A 19,613-nucleotide genomic window follows, 5' to 3' on the forward strand; every position below is an offset into this window, starting at 1 on the left:
TACTAAATTGAGTTTGGCCAATCGTATTGACATGCACTCCATCCTTAGAGGTCAGTGGTTTAATCCCCCACCCCCACTACTAAACTAAGTTCATTTTCATCCTTTGATTACCTATATTACATCACAATAATTTAACTAAACTTAATATTTCAATATTATACGAATCATCCACCTCTATTATATCAACAAAGAAAAAAAAATTTCAATTCCACTATCAACCCATAGGAAGCAAAAGAGAGGAAATATGTACATTTTTGTAGAAATCATTGGACAAATCCAAAGTTTGAAACTCTTTAGAATATGTTAAAAAAAGTATTTATAATAATATTTCAACTTTGTATTTAAAATTATATTTAAAATAGTGATGTCAACTAAAATATTGATGTCTTAATTTTATAAAAATGTCTATAAAAAATTTGAGAAAATGTCGATCAATATTGATGAAAATTTATAATAGCCAAAAAAAAAAAAAAGAAAGTAAAGATTTAAATTATTAAACAAACATTCCAATGCACAATAAAAATAGCAAATAATTGGCGCCCTATCCCCAGACCACGCAAAAGCAACGAATGATCCCAAACCCATTTTTGGTAGCTAAAGATATCCGTGGTTCTCCTCCGGCCTGGCAGTTGGCACAACGAAGAGGAGGGTTAGTTTGGTCATTTCTTAACTAATTAATTATAATTAAGATTCTAACCCGAATTAGGGAGGTTAATTAAATATATCTCCATGGCCTACATTTTAATGCCTGCATCCATCATACACTCAATCTCAATCTCGCGCTTCGGAAAACCAATTCTGTCCTTCCCTCCTTCCTATAAGATACGCCGGAAACCGGCCCCTCCCGGCGCCGGAGCCTTCAAGCGGAGTCGACAGTCGCCGCGGCCTCCGCCGCCTTGCCGGGACCCGCCGAAAGACATGTCCGTCGCTGTTCCAATGTCGCAAATGGACGTGGATGACGAGTCTTTGCCCAATTCTCGGAGTAGTAAGATTATAATTACTTTATTTTTTGTTTTGTGTTATAGTATGTGGAAGTGCGCCATTTATTGAAGTCTTGAGCACGCCATTTATTGGAGTATTTGGAATTTGAAACTCTCATATTTGAATACGAATTGTTTGTTTGTTCGTTTGGCTTTTTTTTGTTTTTGTTTTTTTTTTTTTTTTTATAATTCTGTTTGGTTTCCGATAATAGGTTACATAGTGCGGCACAAAAGAATAATTCGTAATCTAGGACGAGAGCTTTTGAAATTAAATGTTCATTAATTCAGCCGTTTCTATTGATAAAGAGAGGATCGATTGGAGGGGCAATTTTACTTCTGCTTCGAAATTAATCGTGCTTCGTAACGCATTTTTTTTCGAGAAGAATTAGTGTCAAATACAGCAGGGTGAAATAGAAAAAGATAATCAGGAATCTCCGGAGTTTAGGATGGCGATGACCCCTCGCGTGCACAGGGAAGGTTGATTAATAGATCATTTTCATATTTATGGATTTATGTTTGATTGATGAAGGAAATAAAGAATTTTGGATTGAAATTTTGCGTTTATGGTGCATTATGCTTTTTGATGATCCCTTTGATCAATTTCTAAACGAATTAGATGTAGAAGAGCTTGAAGAGCTTTTTCATAAACAACATTGATATGATCCTTGAATCAGGACGAGGACACTAATCCATTTTACCTTTCGGGATTCTTATTTCCACTATGCATCTTACTACTTGTTGCCTGTATGATCCAGGTAATGACAGGGAAGGAATGGTCTCGTACAGTGGTAGAACTACAGCTCATAAGAAGAAATATTACCCAGGCACCATTAAAATTTTTGGGGTGGATCTATCTCCAGATAATGTGGCTGTCGCCATGGTTTATTTTGTTCAAGGGGTTTTAGGCCTTGCAAGACTTGCTGTCAGTTTTTACTTAAAGGATGACCTACACCTAGATCCTGCAGAGGTATGTATTATAGTGTTCCGTGGTTATGAATATTTAGGTCTTACTTGCGAATGTATGAAGTGAAGTGTTGACCTCCCTTAATGGTGCATGCTGATGGGTCATGGGTGTATATTGTTAACTTTTCACTTTTGTTTTCTGCTTGGTGTTTCGTTATATAACTCTTCTTTGTTTGGCATGGAGACATTTTCCTTTGTGATGAAAGTCTCAATGGAGTATATCATTTCTGTGTTTGTTTAAATGTTATTATTATGTGTCTAAAGGTTAATTTGATTTCAAAATTTTGTTTTGATTAAGGCAAAAAGATTGTAGTAATTTGGTATCTGATAAATGTTATTTATTGACTAGACAGCTGTAGTATCTGGCTTCTCCGCCTTTCCATGGCTTGTCAAACCTTTATATGGGTTTATCAGGTATATAAGTGTCTTTCTTCTTTGTTTCTCCCTTTATCTGAGTTTTCAACCTAACTTCCTTAATCTCACACAAACGTGAAAAGAAAAAAAAATCTAATGAGCTTTTGGGTGAATGCAGTGATTCTGTTCCACTTTTTGGTTATCGAAGAAGATCGTACTTGATTTTATCAGGACTGCTTGGTGCACTTTCATGGACTTTAATGGCCACACTTGTCGACAGCAAGTATGGTGCCGCTTTCTGTATACTCCTTGGATCTCTTTCTGTAGCATTCTCAGATGTTGTAAGTGCCTCGTACTTTGCATTTATTTGCTCTCATTTCGTTAGAATGCTTTTCAGCAATGATTGTTATGGAGACCAGAATTTGGGGCTGCTGTCTATATCTTAATAATTCATTATTTATATAAAATTTCACTTGTATATGGAATTTTCATTAAAGTATTTAAAACTTTGATATTATTGTTTGTTATTGTTGGTAAGATGTAAAAGTTTTGGTCGGTATTTTTCTATTTTGGTTTATTTCATGGCATGGCAACACTAGCTAGCCAAGTAGACATTGTAACAGTGAAAAACACACATTGATTCAAGTTTATTCGTGCTTTGATTGGTCCTCCCAAACCATTATCAGTGATCGCCTCATAGTGTAGGACTGGTCAATGTAATTTTCCCATTGCACAACACAAGAAGTCAAGTTTTCATCTCATTTTTTAAACTTTCACCCACCTTTTTTTCCTGGTTATATCAATTACTTTATAAAGCTTGAGTTTTGGGATGTGAAGGTTATATGGACCAAGTCCCACGGTGGGCCAACTCCCAAATTTATGCATTAAAATTTCCCAACTTCCTCTATGTAGAAGCACCCCACCCTAACAAACTACCAAATAATTGTAATCATGCCTTAATAATATCCTAATAACATTCCCAATATGTTCTTATTAATACTCCAACAAAATGGTAAGCAACCTTCTCTACTCCTTTTAGCACTAGGTAGCAATGGCCACAATAGGTCAATGGCCACAATAGCTTGAGACCTGCGTCTCATTTCACCATTTTGCCAAGGATTGTTGCTAGTGACATTGCAGCTTCATAGAAACCTTCACCCATGTCTATGATATTGGTCAATGAACTTTCATGAGTTGTAATTAAGGCCATCTCATATCGAGTTAGACTTTGAATACCTTTTATCCAACCCTTACGCCGACTCTGGCTCCACTCAACAAACCCCATCCCAATTCTGTTCGTGATCCACCATCACCCTTGGCCTCTACGAAGATTGCTTAGTCATTGAGACTCCCCTACCGATTTGCTTCTATACTGATTTTTCTCTAGACCTTGATTCCTTACACATTGGAGAGTCTGTTTAGACTACGCCACCACCTCTGAAGGATAATAAACACTCTTCTGAAGAATCTGATGAGAAAGACTAGCTTTATTCCAATCTTGGTCAACTTGCTCATTGGTTATGGAAGCATGGTCTATGTATTATGGCCATTCCAAATAATTCTAAGAAACGGAAATCTGTTGTTAGACCAATAAGTTAGGGAGTTGAAGAATTTGACATCCACAGTGATAGCTTCCCCCTTGTCATAGACAGGTCAAACGAATTTGAATAATCATTGTCTCGTGGAATGTTTTTGAGACCTTGTCTCTAGTATCAAAAGAGCTCCTATCAAATCCCTCATCAAGACCAACACCACCTTTGCAATCCTTCAATAGACTGGAAGAAGCAATGTGAATAGATATCTTTGCATATCGCTCGAGCTGCTTTAGATGCTTGTAGAACAACCAATGTTATTCTCATCCTATGGAACAATCCATCCATGAAGGTTATAAGAGTCATTGAAGGTACTCCTACTCTCACTCTCGATCTTGCTCTCTCTGATGGCTGTATGTTCTGGTTAGCAGGTGTACATAGGCCCTCACAAGTCGTCGATAGAGCAACCTTGTGGACACAACCCTATGACCTCTCCATTTATGTTCGGATCACTGAATTTTAGGAGGCAACTTTAATATCACTAGATGGTACTGTAAGACCCCTAGATATGGAAATAGTAGGATTATTAGTAAATGTTGGTATGGTTTTTAGAAGGGGCAAATTAGTAAATAGCTAGTAAGTTGGTTAGGGCTTTAGTTATAAATAGAAGGAGTTGGTTGAGAGGAAATGGGTGAAGAATTTTGTGGTATTTCCTTTGGGGAATTTGGGAGAGAGTAGCCCTCTTGAAAGGCTAAGTTATATTGTAGTTTCTTAGGTGGTATTCTAATTATGTGGAAAAAGGAGAATATCTCCGTGATTGATGCAATCCAAGGTCAGTTTTCCCTCTTGATTTTTTGTAAAATTAATGTTGATTTTTGTGGGTGGATAACAGGTGTGTACGGCCCCTCATCTTACAGAAATAGAGATTTATTTTGGCAAGAGCTCTCAGCCTTGTATGGATTATGTAATGACTGCTAGTGCGTAGGAGGGGATTTCAACGTTGTTAGATGGGCTAATGAGAAAAGCTTTAGGGGTCGATCAACCAGAAGTAGAAAGTGTTCAACAATGTTATTGAAGAAATGGACCTGGTAGATGTTCCTCTTAGGAATGGTTCATTCTCATGGTCCAGGACTGGAAGTCGTCCGGCTGCTCCGAAAATTGATCAATTTCTTCTCATTAAGTATTGGACTGATTTTTTCAGAGAAGTTAAAGTGGATAGGCTTCCTCAGGTGACCTTTGATCATTTCCCCATCTTACTTACCTTAGGGACACAGTTTTGGGGTCCTATTCCGTTCAGGTTAAAAAACGTGTGGCTTGAGCACCATCTCTTCATCAAGAATTTAGAGGGCTAGTGGGCGAGTATTAAATCTGAGGGCTGGCTGAACTTTGCTTTTATGGAAAAGCTTAAAGGGCTGAAGGGGATCTTGAAAATGTGGAATAAAGAAGTTTTTGGAGACATCTTTGCTCAAAAGAAAGCCTTGCTTGAAAAGATTGATGGCTGGCATTGATTGGAAGACCTTGGGCTGCTTTCTACTAGTGATGGCTTCTCGTTTGGCAATATGACTTCAGACTTGACCCACCTCCAAGACGTTGATGATACTCTCCTTTTTTGCTTGTGGGAAGATGGGAACCTTTCAGCTTGGTGGTGTGTTGTCAATCTCTTTTGTTGGGTTCGGGCCTAACCCTTAATTCCTCTAAAACCTCCCTCATTGGAATAAATCTAAACAGTGAGGAAGTGGACATCCTTACTTCAAGATTTGGGTGTAAAACTGAAGCTCTTCCCTTTACTTACTTAGGCTTTTTGATTGGTGGGAAAGGTATGGCTATGGAGGCTTGAGGAGAAATTTAAAATGAAGATTGATAAGTGGAGGGGGATATCTTTATCGAAAGGCGGAAGATTGACACTTGCTCAGTCGGTCCTCAATAGCCTCCCTTGCTACTTCTTCTCTTTGTTGCAAGCCCCGATTAAGATCATTAACAGTCTAAAGAAGATAGTTAGAGACTTTGTCTGGGATGGTGGCTCCTTCCACCTGACTTCACACCTTGTTAATTGGAATTGGGCTTCTCTCCCTACAATCTACGGAGGCCTTGGGATCTGCTCCTTTTGCCAAAAAAACATTGCCCTTCTTATGAAATCTCTTTGGAGATTCTGTCATGAGGAAAATGCTCTTTGGAGGCGTGTCGTTGCTGCTATCTATGGTGAGGATGATCGTGTCTGGCTTACTAAGCCTCCTAAGAAGGGAAAAAAGTATAGTTTGTGGGCTGGAATTTTAAAGCACAGAGAGCTGTTTATGAACTTCTTAGATTTTCTGTTGGGGGATGGTAAAACTATTAGTTTTTGGGAGGATAAATGGTGTGACTCCCCAACCCCTTGCTCACAAATTTCCTAATACATACTCCATCTCTTACAGAAAGAAAACTAAAGTGGCTGATTGTTAGTGTAATTCGAATCAATTGTGGGATTTGGGCCTGAGAAGGAACATCTTTGATAGAGAAATGGGTGACAATGGCTGAGCTTCTCCAAATTCTTCACTCTTGAATTCCACAAGGGAATAGGGATACTTACATGGAAGATTGACACCTCGGGGGAGTTTACTACTGTAAAACTCTTAGGTTTGAGAACATAGCTTACAAAGGTTGGTCGAATTTGTTTACCATCTTTCGGCTGAACTGCTGTCTCCCCTGCAAAGTTGATGACGGGTTTCTTTAGGGTCTTGATAGCATTGTCTTCGGCGGAAGAGGGAAAGTTGTTTGGCGTTGCGCCTCTCGATCTCTTTTGTAGTGTCTTTGGAAAGAAAGAAATAGTAGAATTTTTGTAGATAAGTTTAATTCTTTTGATTATTCTTGGGCTTGTGTTCAACATACGACCTCTTGGTGGTGTACGAACTACACCAAATTATTGTGTAATTTCAGCCTTTTGATGATTTTTAACAATTGGAAGGTGCTCTTGTATTAGTCGTCAGGGGGCGTGGTGTTCTTCTATTTTGATTGGAATATAATTGTTTGTTTCCTATTAAAAAAAAATTGTAATTTCTTTTTTGATATTGCAATATAAATCTATCTTTCAATATTCTCTGTTTGTTCTTTGTGTTCTTGAGTGTTCTTGTTAGGAGGTATCCTTATAGGTATGTTGAGAAATGTAATGGCAAGCCAAGTGTAACGGTCATGCTTGTCCAGGGCCTGTTGCCCATGGCCGCATGCCCAATCCAACCCCTTTCTAGCTTACTTTCATATCCTGTATTGTATTAGTGTAGTTAGCTTGCTTTCTTTACATTTTCATTGTAAGTGACCACTCGCCCTTTTGCATATGCAAGGGCGCCAGTTGGCTTTTTGTTCAGAATGCACTATATGGGGATAAGACTAACCATCATTTCCTCATACCCGGAGTAGTACTCTATAAAGCCGTTGTTGTTGCTTATTGCTTTCTAGTCTACTACAATCTTTCTTTCTTTATTCACACTCACAAATCTTCTTACGAAAACCTTTTCTCCAAACCCGTTTTCTAAAACCGTTTTCCCTAAAACGGGGGTGGAGGTTGCAAGAGGCACTCGGTGTGCCATCGGCAGTCCGTAATCGAGTTGGCTGGCTTGTTCGTGAGCGGGAACAAGTGCCGCACAATCGCTAAGAGAAGCTTCCGAAAGAGCGATTGTGACACCAAGCACCAATGGTATGAGATAGTTAAACAAGTTTAATTACGATTCTGCCCTCATTTGTCTAGTTTTTGTGATAAACATTTCATTACTCTTATTGACTGGTTTCTCATTATCGGCCCTTACGTTGACAAATTCAACGATGCTTTGGTGGTCAAGTTCCCCCACACTACATCAGACCGGTACTTAATTCTTCTTACTCTTGGTTCCAACGATGGGGGGCCCTGGATATTTCAAATTTGAAAACATGTGGATGCATCATCACTCCATGGACCAGTAGTTTGAACATTGGTGGCAACACAACCATTTGACAGGATGGTCCCGTCATAGTGTTATACAATAACTTAAAACACTAAAGGATGTATTAAAAGAATGGAATTGAGCAACCTTTGGCTGTATGAAAGTCAGGAAAAGTTACCTAACAAACGAATTCAACAAAATAAATGTGCAAAAGGAATTTCAAGGGATTGATCCAATCTTGAGCCAAAGAAGAACAAGGATCAAGGCAGAGTTCTTATCCATCTCCTTTTGAGAAAAAGATGGTGTTCCAAGACTTTTTTGAAAGTGCCATTATAAACGTGAGCCTTAACAAAACCTATATTTGCCTCATCCCTAAAAATGATACTAAATTTGAGGGGGCTTTAGGCCTATTAGCCTCACTTCTTGCTTATACAAGATTATGGGTGACCATTGGCCAGTTGGTGTTGGTTTTAAGTTTAAACTAATGGTGACCACTAACAGGTTGGTCTTGTTCGATTTTGAAGAGCTTAGATATGCTAGGGTCATTTAGTTTTGTAAATTCGGTGAACTGAATGGAAAAAAAAAATACTAATGGAGAAGAAAAGAAAAAAAATAAAGGGAGCAGGAAAGAGGAAGAAGAGAAAAAATGAAAGGAGGGAGGGAGAAATGGAGAGATGGAGAGATGGAGAAAGAAGGAAAAATGAAGAGAGAAAAACGTTGGGAAAAAATTATCTTTTTTTTATTAAAAAACTTACCTTGATGGTCTCCCCAAGACAGTTGTAGCAGGAGCATTGCATGCGCAAGGCACATCATGCACTATTTATTTCTATTTTTTTAATGGTAGATCAATTTGGTTGGTTTGAGGCTCTTATGTGAAGGGTCATTAATGAAACCATCCCACTCCTTGCACCTCGCCTCGGGAGACCCGACCCGTTCAAATCAAAATCGAATGAGGACCTACGTCTGAGGGGAATGGAATGGCAGAGAGAAATTTGTGCATCCAACCATTCCTGTCAAAGGTTTCGTGGCGAAGCCAAGTCAATTTTGGGCCACCAAACCCTGCAATTGATGAGAAGACCTAGCCCAATAGGGAAATCCCAATGAATTGGGCCTTTCGATACAATCAAATAGAAAGCACTATGGATTATACCCTTATTTGGTCGATTGACTTAGTTTCTTTAGTCTTTGATGGTCACCGTAATACAAGGTTATTGCTAAGATCTTATTTGAACATCTCAAGAGGGTCCCTTCTTTGACCATTGTAGAGTACCAATGATATTTGTGGTCGAGAAATAGATTATTGATGCGTCTATGATAGCAAATGAGCTCATAGACGAACATTCAAGGACTAAAGTAGAGGTGGTTATCAAAATAGATGTTGAAATAGTCTTTGACATGGTTGATTGAGACTTTCTCAACGAGTTATTGACCGCTAAAGGTTTGGCCTAAAGTGGAGAAGATGGATTTGAGGTTGTACACCTCTACAGAAAATTATTCTATTATCATCGACGGAAAACCAAGGGGGTAAGATGCCTTCAGGGCCTTCGCCAAGGCGATCCCCTCTCTCTTTTCTCTTTCACAGTCGTGGTTAATTGTCTAGTCAGATAACATCACAAGAAGCTAAAAGAAGTTCCATAAAGGGTTTTTGAGGTCGGTGATGGGACTCTCCATTAACTGCCTGCAAAATTGCGGATGACACCATCCTTGTTTCATCTTCAAGCAAAGATATCCTCACACTCCCGAAGAATCTTTGGGCCTTGGCATAAATCATAAAAAATCAGAGTTTTTTGGCATCAATTTGGCATCCGACAGAGTATTATCCCTTGCCTCTGCCTTCAAATGCAAAAGTTGCATCTTGGCCTTCGACTATATAGGCTGCCTTCTCCACAGCAAGCCTCACACCATCTCTTTCTGAAAGCTAACGAATTTAGCAACTTATTACCTCTCCATATTCAAACTCATCTAAGGCAGCATCTTTATTGGGAAAACATTTCAGAAACTTCCTGTGGAATGGCAACAAGGATAAGCTTCCATTCTCTAAATTGGCAGACAGTGGAGGTGCCTATTGATAGAGCGAGATTTGGGTCTGATTGATCTGAAGTTTAAAAGTCAGAGCCTTCTTGCACAGTGGATTTGGAGATTTCAAAAGGAGTGGAGCTTCATGGTTGCTAAACAGAGAGGAGATTTAGTTGTGAAATATGGTACTACCCCTTTTGATGATTATTCAGGGCAAACCGACCTTAAATCTTTGAGGGGTCCATGGAGACATATTATACAATTGAAGATTTCATCACTGATGACACTGAGCATAATTGACAACGGGAAATCAATCTCTTTTAGGAGTGATAGGTGGGTTGGTTTATCTCCTCTTAAAGCTGCCTTCCCAAGACTATACGCTTCATCTCCTCGAAAAGACATAACCATTGCTGCTTTACGGAACGGGGAAATTGCTTCATGGAATCTGGGCCTCTGGCGACACCTCACAGGAGGAGATTATCGAGTGGTCTATCCTTTCCACCCTACTCCTCCCTCCTCCAAGGCCCAACATAGAAGATCAATGGAGATAGATCTTGGATACAAAAGGATCCTTCATGGCGAAGTCCCTAACTCAAAAGTTATCATCTAGCGGTCTTGTTCTTTATGTGAACTTGTGGAAAGGCCCTTTCTATAAGAATGTGAAAATTTTTGTTTAGGAACTTAGTCATTGATGCATCAGTCCAGCTGATGCCTTGCTCATGAAGGCCCCATGGCTTATCTCCTCCCCAAACTTGTGTGTTCTATCTCGTAATAATGGGGAAACTTTGATGTACCTTTTTACATGTTAATTTGCTCACTTTTACTGGATGAGGGTCCTCTCAGCTTTCGACTATCACATGGCTCTCCCAAATGACACTATTAGTCTCCTAGAAATGATCTTTGTGGTAAATCCTTTCAAGAAAGAAAAGTTCTACGGATCTCCATCAGCAAAACTTTCCTTTGGTTAACATGGTTTGATCAAACTACTGCATCTTTGAGGACAAAGCTAAGGATGTCGATTCATTTTTTGAACACCTTATTTATATTACTCTCTTGTGTGCGTGTGCATGTGCATGTGCGTGCGCAAATGATTTCATATCATCAAATGAAATGAAAGCTATGTGTTTCTTATAATATATATATATATATATATTATGTAATGATTCTCTTGCATCTTGAAAGCTGTCCAGGATATCCTATTCTCACCCTTATTGGTTCGTTGTCTTGATTTTTGGTCAAATTTTGCTTTAATCACGGCTTCTTTCTGTTAGTATGGCAACTCATCAATGAGAGATAGAAATCTATTTGGTCATCACAAATCTTCAAAGCCACCCTTTCCTTCACCAGTACGACAAGGGTCAGGAGAATGGGCTTTGTCTCGATTGTATGATATCAATGGCTGGCATTTCCCCCACTTGATGGTCAAGTTTGACCCTTATGAGCAAAACTAAACTGTAGCCTTTTTATTTGTTGTGTTATTATTATTATTTTTTTATATATAGAGAGAATAAACAAAAACTACAGTTTAGTTGAAGTATATATTTATCTTTCGAGTATAAGAATGCCAATTTTCAATAGTGTATTTTTTGCCTTTGCTTTTCTCTCTCTTCAACCTACCTGACAAAGAATGTACATCAGCCATGATACAGAGTTTGCAATCTAGGGTTTCTTTTTCTGAAACATCAGATGTCTGATACAGGTTGTAGATTCCATGGTAGTTGAGAGGGCTCGTGGTGAATCACAAAGTATGTCAGGATCTCTTCAGTCCTTATGTTGGGGGTCTTCGGCTTTTGGTGGAATAGTGAGTTCCTACTTTAGTGGTTCACTGGTGGATGCATATGGTGTAAGGTACTGTAGTTCATGCATGGATGTTACATAAAAGGGAAAATTTTAATTTTTAGCCATAAACTTGTCAAGTTGTATCAAGTTTCACCCCCAAAACTTCCAATTTTATCAAATTGGACCCTAAACTTGGATAAGTATAGTAATTTCCACCCTCTGTTTAATTTTCGCTAATTCACTGACTAATTTTAACAATGTGAAAATCTTCATAAACTCACTGATTTAAAAAGATCGAGTTTAACATAAAGTTTAACAAAAATTTAAAAAGATCATTTGATTAATGCACAAATTAACTATTGAATAATATTGCTAAAACTTACAAAGTTTAACAAAAATTTAGCTTTATTGACGTTTTTCTTTGAAATTTGTACAATGTCTATGTTGTATATTTCATTGAAAGTGTATGTGAATGCAATTTTTTTAATGATTTTTCAAACAAAGACTTAATAGAGGATACAAATTAAACTACTTTTCAAGCTTTCAAGTATAGTTTAAGATTGTAATACTAATCTAAGTTTGAGATACAATTTGAAGAAGTTATGAAATTGTAAGTTTAGGGTAGAAATTGATAAAATTTGACAAGTTTAGATGTAAAATTCGATTTCTTTTCTTACATAAACAATTGCATTGAGTGTGAATGCTAAAAAGTGGATCTGGTGTCTCAGGTTTGTTTTTGGAGTTACATCTTTGTTGCCATTGATAACATCTATGGTGGCAGTTCTTGTAAAAGAGCAGCCTGTGAGAGGGATAAATCATTCTTCAGCTAACTATGATTTTCTTCGGAGCTCAAGACAGCACGTTGTTGAATTGTGGGACGCTGTTAGTCAACGAAATGTGCTTCTTCCAACTTTATTTATTTTCTTGTGGCAGGCAACACCACAATCAGATTCTGCCATGTTTTTCTTTACGTATAGCCACTGTCTCTCTAAATTTTATCCCTTTTTCCAGATTTTAAGTCACTTTAAAGATTCCATGTTCTCAACATCTAATTTGTATCTTAATAACCGTGGGTTTAATCTCCTCAGAACAAATAAACTCGGATTCACTCCTGAATTTCTAGGGCGCATCAAGCTTGTTACATCCATAGCATCACTTGTAGGCGTTGGGCTTTATAATGGATTTCTCAAGAAAGTCCCTCTAAGGAAAATTTTTCTAGGAACCACCATTTTTGGCTGTGCACTTGGAATGAGTCAGGTCTCTGACTATAGAAACTATTCACCAGTTCATGTTTGTGGTCCATACTTTATTTATCAACTTATCTTGTTTCTCTGGTAATTTTCTAGGTTCTCCTTGTAACGGGGTTAAATCGCGAGTGGGGTATAAGTGATGAGTGGTTTGCGATTGGGGATTCGTTGATTATAACGGTACTTGGCCAGGTAATATACTAAGTACAACGTTGCATCTAATCAGAGTGGTCCTTCAATTTTACCAGAATTTAGTGAAAAAGATTCTCTCTCTTTTCTTGCAGGCGTCTTTCATGCCTGTCCTTGTGCTAGCAGCAAAGTTATGTCCAGAAGGAATGGAAGCCACACTCTTTGCAACCCTCATGTCCATATCAAATGGAGGGAGTCTGCTCGGCGGCCTGATTGGTGCCGGTTTGACACAACTGTTTGGCGTCACCAAAGACTCATTCGATAACCTGTCCACCTTGATAATCCTGTGCAACCTGAGCTCACTGTTGCCTTTGCCATTGCTTCGCCTCCTTCCCCAGGAAACTCCAGACTCAAACTCAGAGACTATAGACATGGAGTTGAAGTCCAACTGAAACTTGGTAGTTACTTCCAAAAGCAAAACTGTAATGGCTGTTTTAAGCATTAGCAAAATTTTTCTTCGAGGGAGATTGATGCTGTAAATGATGATTGGAATTTAGGAGGTGAAAGGGGTCTTGAACTACAGACATCTATCTCTTACAGAGTAACAATAGAGGATGAAACGGAGACCCGTAAATGGGGCCCACCCCCTAATCCATAATGGAGCCAATCATGTGGCGAGCTAACTGTATTTTCCACGTGGGTGGGCCCTACTAACTCCCTTCACTTATCCAATCTGTGCCCCCATTTTTGGGATGGAAGTTTGATCTATCTGGGAAAAAAATAATTGGAGCCAGGGCATACCACCCGCCACACGAGCATGTTATTGCTCGTCTCGTTATTGTGATACCCTCTCTAGTCCTTACCACTGTACAATATTAATTACTTTTTATGATGGTATCAGTTTATATTTAGACCCGTTAAACAAGAAATTAGTGGACAAATTAAGTTTTTGGTCCCAAGACTTGGCTATTTTGGGGCGTTTGGGACGTTAAAATTGGTTGTTATAGTCTGTCGGTTATAATAGTCTGTGTTTAGGTGCAAACTATATTAGCTTGAGTTATAATAATTTGTTCTTCGACAAACTATTTTAATCTGGGTAGGAATAGTAAACATTGTAACAAAAAAGGAAAAAGAGGATGGAGAGGAAATAGTAAATACGGTATCAAAAAGGAATTTGCAATAGTAATCCTGTGGTTAATTGTATGTTATAATAGTTGGAAATATCATCTATTAAAATTGGATCCCTAAATATGTAGTCCATTCCACCTACTTGAAGTTGAGGGTTGAAACAATATTTTTAAGTTCATGAAGTTGAAAAATGTCCCCTTATGTTTAAAAGGTAATTCTACTAATTAGTAACAGTAAGTAGTAACAGAGGAAAACCGATTGAATGGGTATGTTGGTGATAGGGCAAAATTATAGAGTTAATTCAATATGGCATGGAAAGGCTTATTAGCTATATCCACGTGGTAGAAATTTAAATATAACTCAATTGATCATAACATGTGAAAAGTGAGCATATTTGATTACATTTGGTGTTGTTTATGATGTAAGAAGAATAGAGATTAATTAGGTAATTATGTAATATTCTAGGTTAATTCATTTTTTACTTCCACTTGTAATAAATTATTGTAAATAGGAACTTTCCCCTCTTGTATCAAACACATTATCATTCTAATAAAAGATTCACAATCTTGATTCTTGGAAGATTACTCTTTGAGGCTACTTAGGCTACATCAATTTGGTATCAGAGCAACTATTTGAGCCAATGTTGATTGCCGCTTGTGGAAGATGGGAAAACTCTTGGTGATGTCGATTGCAAGAGGGAATTTCGTGAATTGTGTTCGTTGCCGAACAACACACATCTAATCAGGGGAAACATTTGAAATTTCAAGCAAGAAAGAAGAATCAATAAATCGAGGATTTTCTAGATTTTGCAAGGATGGACGATTGTCGATCAAAGAAGATGTCCAAGTAAAAATTTAGCAGTTGGTATAGGCGAGAAAATCAATTTTACTTCCATTATTCAGAAGAAGAATTCCAACATATTAATTTTGCCCATGCCCGGTTTTCTCAAAGAATCTATCATTATCCACATTGCAAATTTGATTCTAGTGACCCCGATGATGTTTCTAACATGTCTGAGACAGAATAAGGCGACAATATCGAAAAAGGGCCCAATGATCCAATCAGACCAATTTTCAAGAAATTGTCGTAGAGATTGGGAGTTGGATGAATTAAAGAATCATCAAGAATGGATTTTTACCGCAAAAAAAGAACGTTCAAGACTCAAAATTACTCTTTTGGTTATGTAATACGATCAAGAAAGGTTGATTCAAGAAAATCAATGGATGAGTCCCATACCTTCTACAAGATTGAAACATATCCAAGATTCCAACAAAATGACTACTTTAATCTCGTAGCATTGGAGGGAATAAAGAAAACAACAAAAGAAATCCATCGTTCATTGGGAAAAAATGACTCAACATATCGATCATTTTCAATTTATTTGCAAGAGTTCAAGAATGGATTGATTTCATATAAAGAAGAAAAATAAGGGAATCATGGTTGGAAATTTTCAAATAGAAAATCTTGAAGATAAAATTGGGAAAAGTCTTGTTGAGACCCATATAGTTAAAGGAGGTGATTGGGACAAATGACTGAAGTAGAAGAAAAAGAAGAAAAGAAAAATTTGAAGATGTTAATTCGAAAATTGTCTCAAGTTAAGAAGAAAACTTCAACGAAGAAGATGGAAAAGAGGTATCGAACACCAAGCAAGAATCGAGCAAGAACAACGACACATTGATTGCGTTGGAAATGGATCATCAAATTGTCGAAGAACTTGAAACAAATAATAGAGTAGACATGATTCTTGAATGATTCTATTTGGAAGGTGGTTTTTTTAGAGGTTGGTCCTTTAAATACGGTTTTGAATGAGCTTGAAGGAAACATTTTTTTTTTTTTTTTTTTGTGGTTTATGGCTGATGGAAAAGTTCATTTTTTTGTGGCAATATTATATATTTTTTTTTGTCTCGAATTTATCCATTTGATCATAATATTTTTGTTCAAGATGTAGGAGGTTTGTTTGGTCATACTCCATTGAACAAGTTTATTTCATTCTTTGTTTACTTCATAATTTTTTCTGTTTAAACTCGAGGATGAGTTTTCTTTTTGGAGGGGTAGAATGATGTAAGAAGAATAGGGGATTAATTGGATAATTAGGTAATATCCTAGGTTAATTCCTTTTTTACCCCACTTGTAATAAAGCTCTATAAATAGGAACCTTCCCCTTTTGTATCAAACATATTATCATTTTAATAAAAGATTCACAATCTTGATTCTTGGAGGATTACTCCTTGAGGCTACTCAGGCTACATCAGTTTATTTGTGTTAAGCACCCGTATTGACATCTAGGGCCTACTTCCAAATATGTAATAAAAAAACGCAAACGGATTGACGAACTGAAGGTGCTCAATCCAATTGCGTTTAGAAATTACGTCATATCATTACCGTCACTATTATTATTAATGTTCCAAAAGAAAAATAATAAATTTTGACACCTTTATTGATATTAGGCTTTTACATCCGTTTGATGTATTTCCAAATTTTGTAAAGCTGTAATTGTAATTAACATCCTTATAGATGTAATCCTCGTCATTGGAGAATAGGTATCGAAGAAATCTAACCCTTCTTTTGTGGTGAAAGCCTTTAGCTACCAATCGTGCTTTGTACTTATCAATAGTGCCATTAGCCTTTAACTTTCTCTTAAAAATCTACTTACTCCCAATTGGTTTACTTCTAAGAGGTAAATTAACCAATACCCATGTATTGTTCCGTAAAATGGATTCTAGCTCACTATTGATAGCTTCTTTCCAATAAGGGCATCAGAAGATGATATAGCTTCTTGAAAAGTTAGAGACCCACCTTCTATCATATAAGTTATGTAATCAGGTCCAAAAGAATTAGCTTAGCTTTTTTTCTTATTTTAGGTTTAGACTCAATATTTTGATCGTCTTGACCTTTCGAAGAGCTAGCCTCATTAGTCCTTTTAGCACCAATAATTTTGTGTCCTTCTTTTAAAAGAAATATATGCTAAAAGAATCCAGCTTTAGTAAATTCCATTATGGTATTATTATTGATATCAGAAAGTCCTAATTTAATTATCATATATCTATAAGTAGTACTATGCATTGCGTAGCCAGAAATACACAATCAATTATCTTAGGTCCAAGTTTAGTCCTTCTTGGTAAAGGAACTTGTACCTTTGCCAAACACCTCTACACTTTCAGCATTTTCTATGAGGTTAACTTACCATTCCACACTTCATAAAGTGACTTATTAGTTTTCTTATGTAGAATTCTATTTAGTATAAAATTTGCTGCAAGCAAAGCTTGCCCCCACAAATTGTAGGGTAAAACTGAACTATTTAACATGCAATTAACCATGTCATTTAAAGTTCGGTTCTTTTTTTCAGCTGCACCATTTTGCTGTGGTGTATAGGATGTTGTAGTTTGATGAATTATACCATTAACTTCATAGAATTCATAAAGTAATAATGAATCATATTTACCATCTCTCTTTGATCTTAGCACTTTTACTTTCTTCTTATGTTGATTTTCAACGTCTACCTTATTTATTTTAAAAAGACTAAATGTTTCATCTTTACTATGTAACAAATATACATAACAACATTTATTACTATCATCAATGAATGTGACAAAGTATCTCTTACCACCTCATGTGGGAGTACTTTTCATGTCACATACATCATTGTGGATTAAATCAAGTAACTCATAACTTCTTTCCGCATATGAAAATGAATTTTTAGTAAACTTTGATTTAGCACAAACTTTCACATTTATGTCTATTATTAATGTTGAAATTTGGCAAATAGTCTTAAACTTACCATTCTATTTAAAGAACGACAATACATACCCCAATCTAGAATACCAAATATCAGACAACTTAACAATATAAATAGAAGAATTGATATTATTATTATTCTTTAGTATTTGTACTAGTACATTCAGTTTGAACATGCCATCACTTAGATAACCTTTTCCTACATACATACCCCTTTTGTTCGAATAAATTTATCTGACTCAAATAAGAGCTTGAATCCATTTTTATTAAATAGAGTTCCTAACATTAGATTCTTTCGAATTTCTAGCACAAGCCATACATCATTAAGGGTAATTATCTTTTCAAAATTCCATTTTGGCAAGACCTTTTCTTACCATCCACAGAAGCAGTTGAAGCATTTCCGATGTACAGCTTATCACTGCCAACTTGTTTCTCATATGTAACGAACAATGACTTGTCCTTATGAATATTCTTAGTAGAAATAGTATCAATCCACCAATCTTTGGTGTATGAAGCCATATTACCTCAGAAATGACGGCAACCAGATCATCATTTTCCATGACGTTGGTCTCATTGTTAGAACTTTGTCTATTCTTGTATTTGCACATTGCAGTAGTATGACCATTCTTACCACAAACCTAACAATTTCCTCTATTGCGCTTCCTAGCATCATTCTTTTATCCACGATGCTTCTTGAAATTTTGCTTCTTGGGTTTATGCTTCGAAGCTTTAGCTATGTGAACCTCAACTTCAACTTCCAGTGGAGTTTTATCTCCTTTTCTGTTATCCTCTTTTATAAGGAGTTTTACCACGAGTTTTTTCATGGATAACTCCTTTCGCTTGTGTTTGAGATAGTAATTGAAGTCTTTCCACGAAGGAGGTAACTTCTCAATCGCAATAGCAACTTGGAATGACTCACTAATATCCAATCCTTCACTTTGCAAATCATTGATTATAATTTGCGATGCTTCTATCTGATTGATTACTAACTTGGTATCAATTATTTTGTAACCTAAGAATTTTCCCACGAGGAATTTCTTAGTACCAGCATCCAACTTGTACTTCTTGTGTAATGCCTCCACGATAGTTTTGATGTATTGTAGGCATTATAATAAACACTATAAAATGTTTCCTTAAGACTAGTAAGTATGTAATTACGGTATAGGAAGTTTAAATGCATCCATACTTGCTTTGCAATTTCTAAGAGTTACAACTTTTGGTGGGGTAATTGAGCAATCTTCCTTCAAGATGTGAGCAATTTATACACTAGCAATCCTGATCATTGGAATGCATCAGTCAGAGTTCTAAGGTACTTGAAGTACACTCTAGATTATGGATTGCATTATAAGAGGTATCCACACGTACTAGAAGAATTTAGTAATGCTAATTAGATTTCTGATAGCATGGAGACTAAATCAACCCGTGGGTATATTTTTACCTTAGGTGGGTGTAGAATTTTAAGGTTAGACTGGTGGCATAGAGTTATACCTAGGTTGAGGAAGTTGACTATGAGAAAACTTTCTCATCTGTTGTCATGTTAAATTCTATCCGGATACTCTTGTTCATTGTTGCATATTATGACTAAGTTATTTGACAATTGGACGTCAAGATTTTCTTCTTGAATGGTAATCTTGAGGAGACCATCTATATGCAATAGCCACAGGGGATTTGATATTACGATCAAATATTATGGCTTTGATTAAAATGTTGATGAGTCTTGTGTTTACAAGAAAATCATCAACAGTTCAGTAGCTTTCTTAGTGTTGTACATGAACGATATCCTACTCATTGGGAATGATGTAGGTCTACTGATTAATATTAAATAGTGGTTAGTGGCCTAATTTCAAATGAAAGATTTGG

General features: G+C 36.8%; 1 protein-coding gene across 1 annotated transcript; it reads left to right on the forward strand.

Annotated features, from left to right (window-relative positions):
* The first annotated feature begins 508 nt into the window (after nt 1-508).
* LOC120086104 (folate-biopterin transporter 1, chloroplastic-like) lies at nt 509-13,849 on the forward strand. Its single transcript, XM_039042551.2, has 9 exons — nt 509-985; nt 1,736-1,947; nt 2,293-2,357; nt 2,476-2,638; nt 11,435-11,583; nt 12,243-12,485; nt 12,603-12,771; nt 12,861-12,953; nt 13,046-13,849. Exons 1-9 carry the CDS (start codon nt 730-732, stop codon nt 13,340-13,342), a joined length of 1,647 nt encoding a protein of 548 aa, XP_038898479.1. The 5' UTR covers nt 509-729; the 3' UTR covers nt 13,343-13,849.
* The last annotated feature ends 5,764 nt before the right edge of the window (nt 13,850-19,613 follow it).

This window comes from Benincasa hispida, chromosome 1 (genome assembly GCF_027475165.1).
Source record: "Benincasa hispida cultivar pf3 chromosome 1, pf3_genome.v1.1, whole genome shotgun sequence".
NCBI lineage: Eukaryota > Viridiplantae > Streptophyta > Magnoliopsida > Cucurbitales > Cucurbitaceae > Benincasa > Benincasa hispida.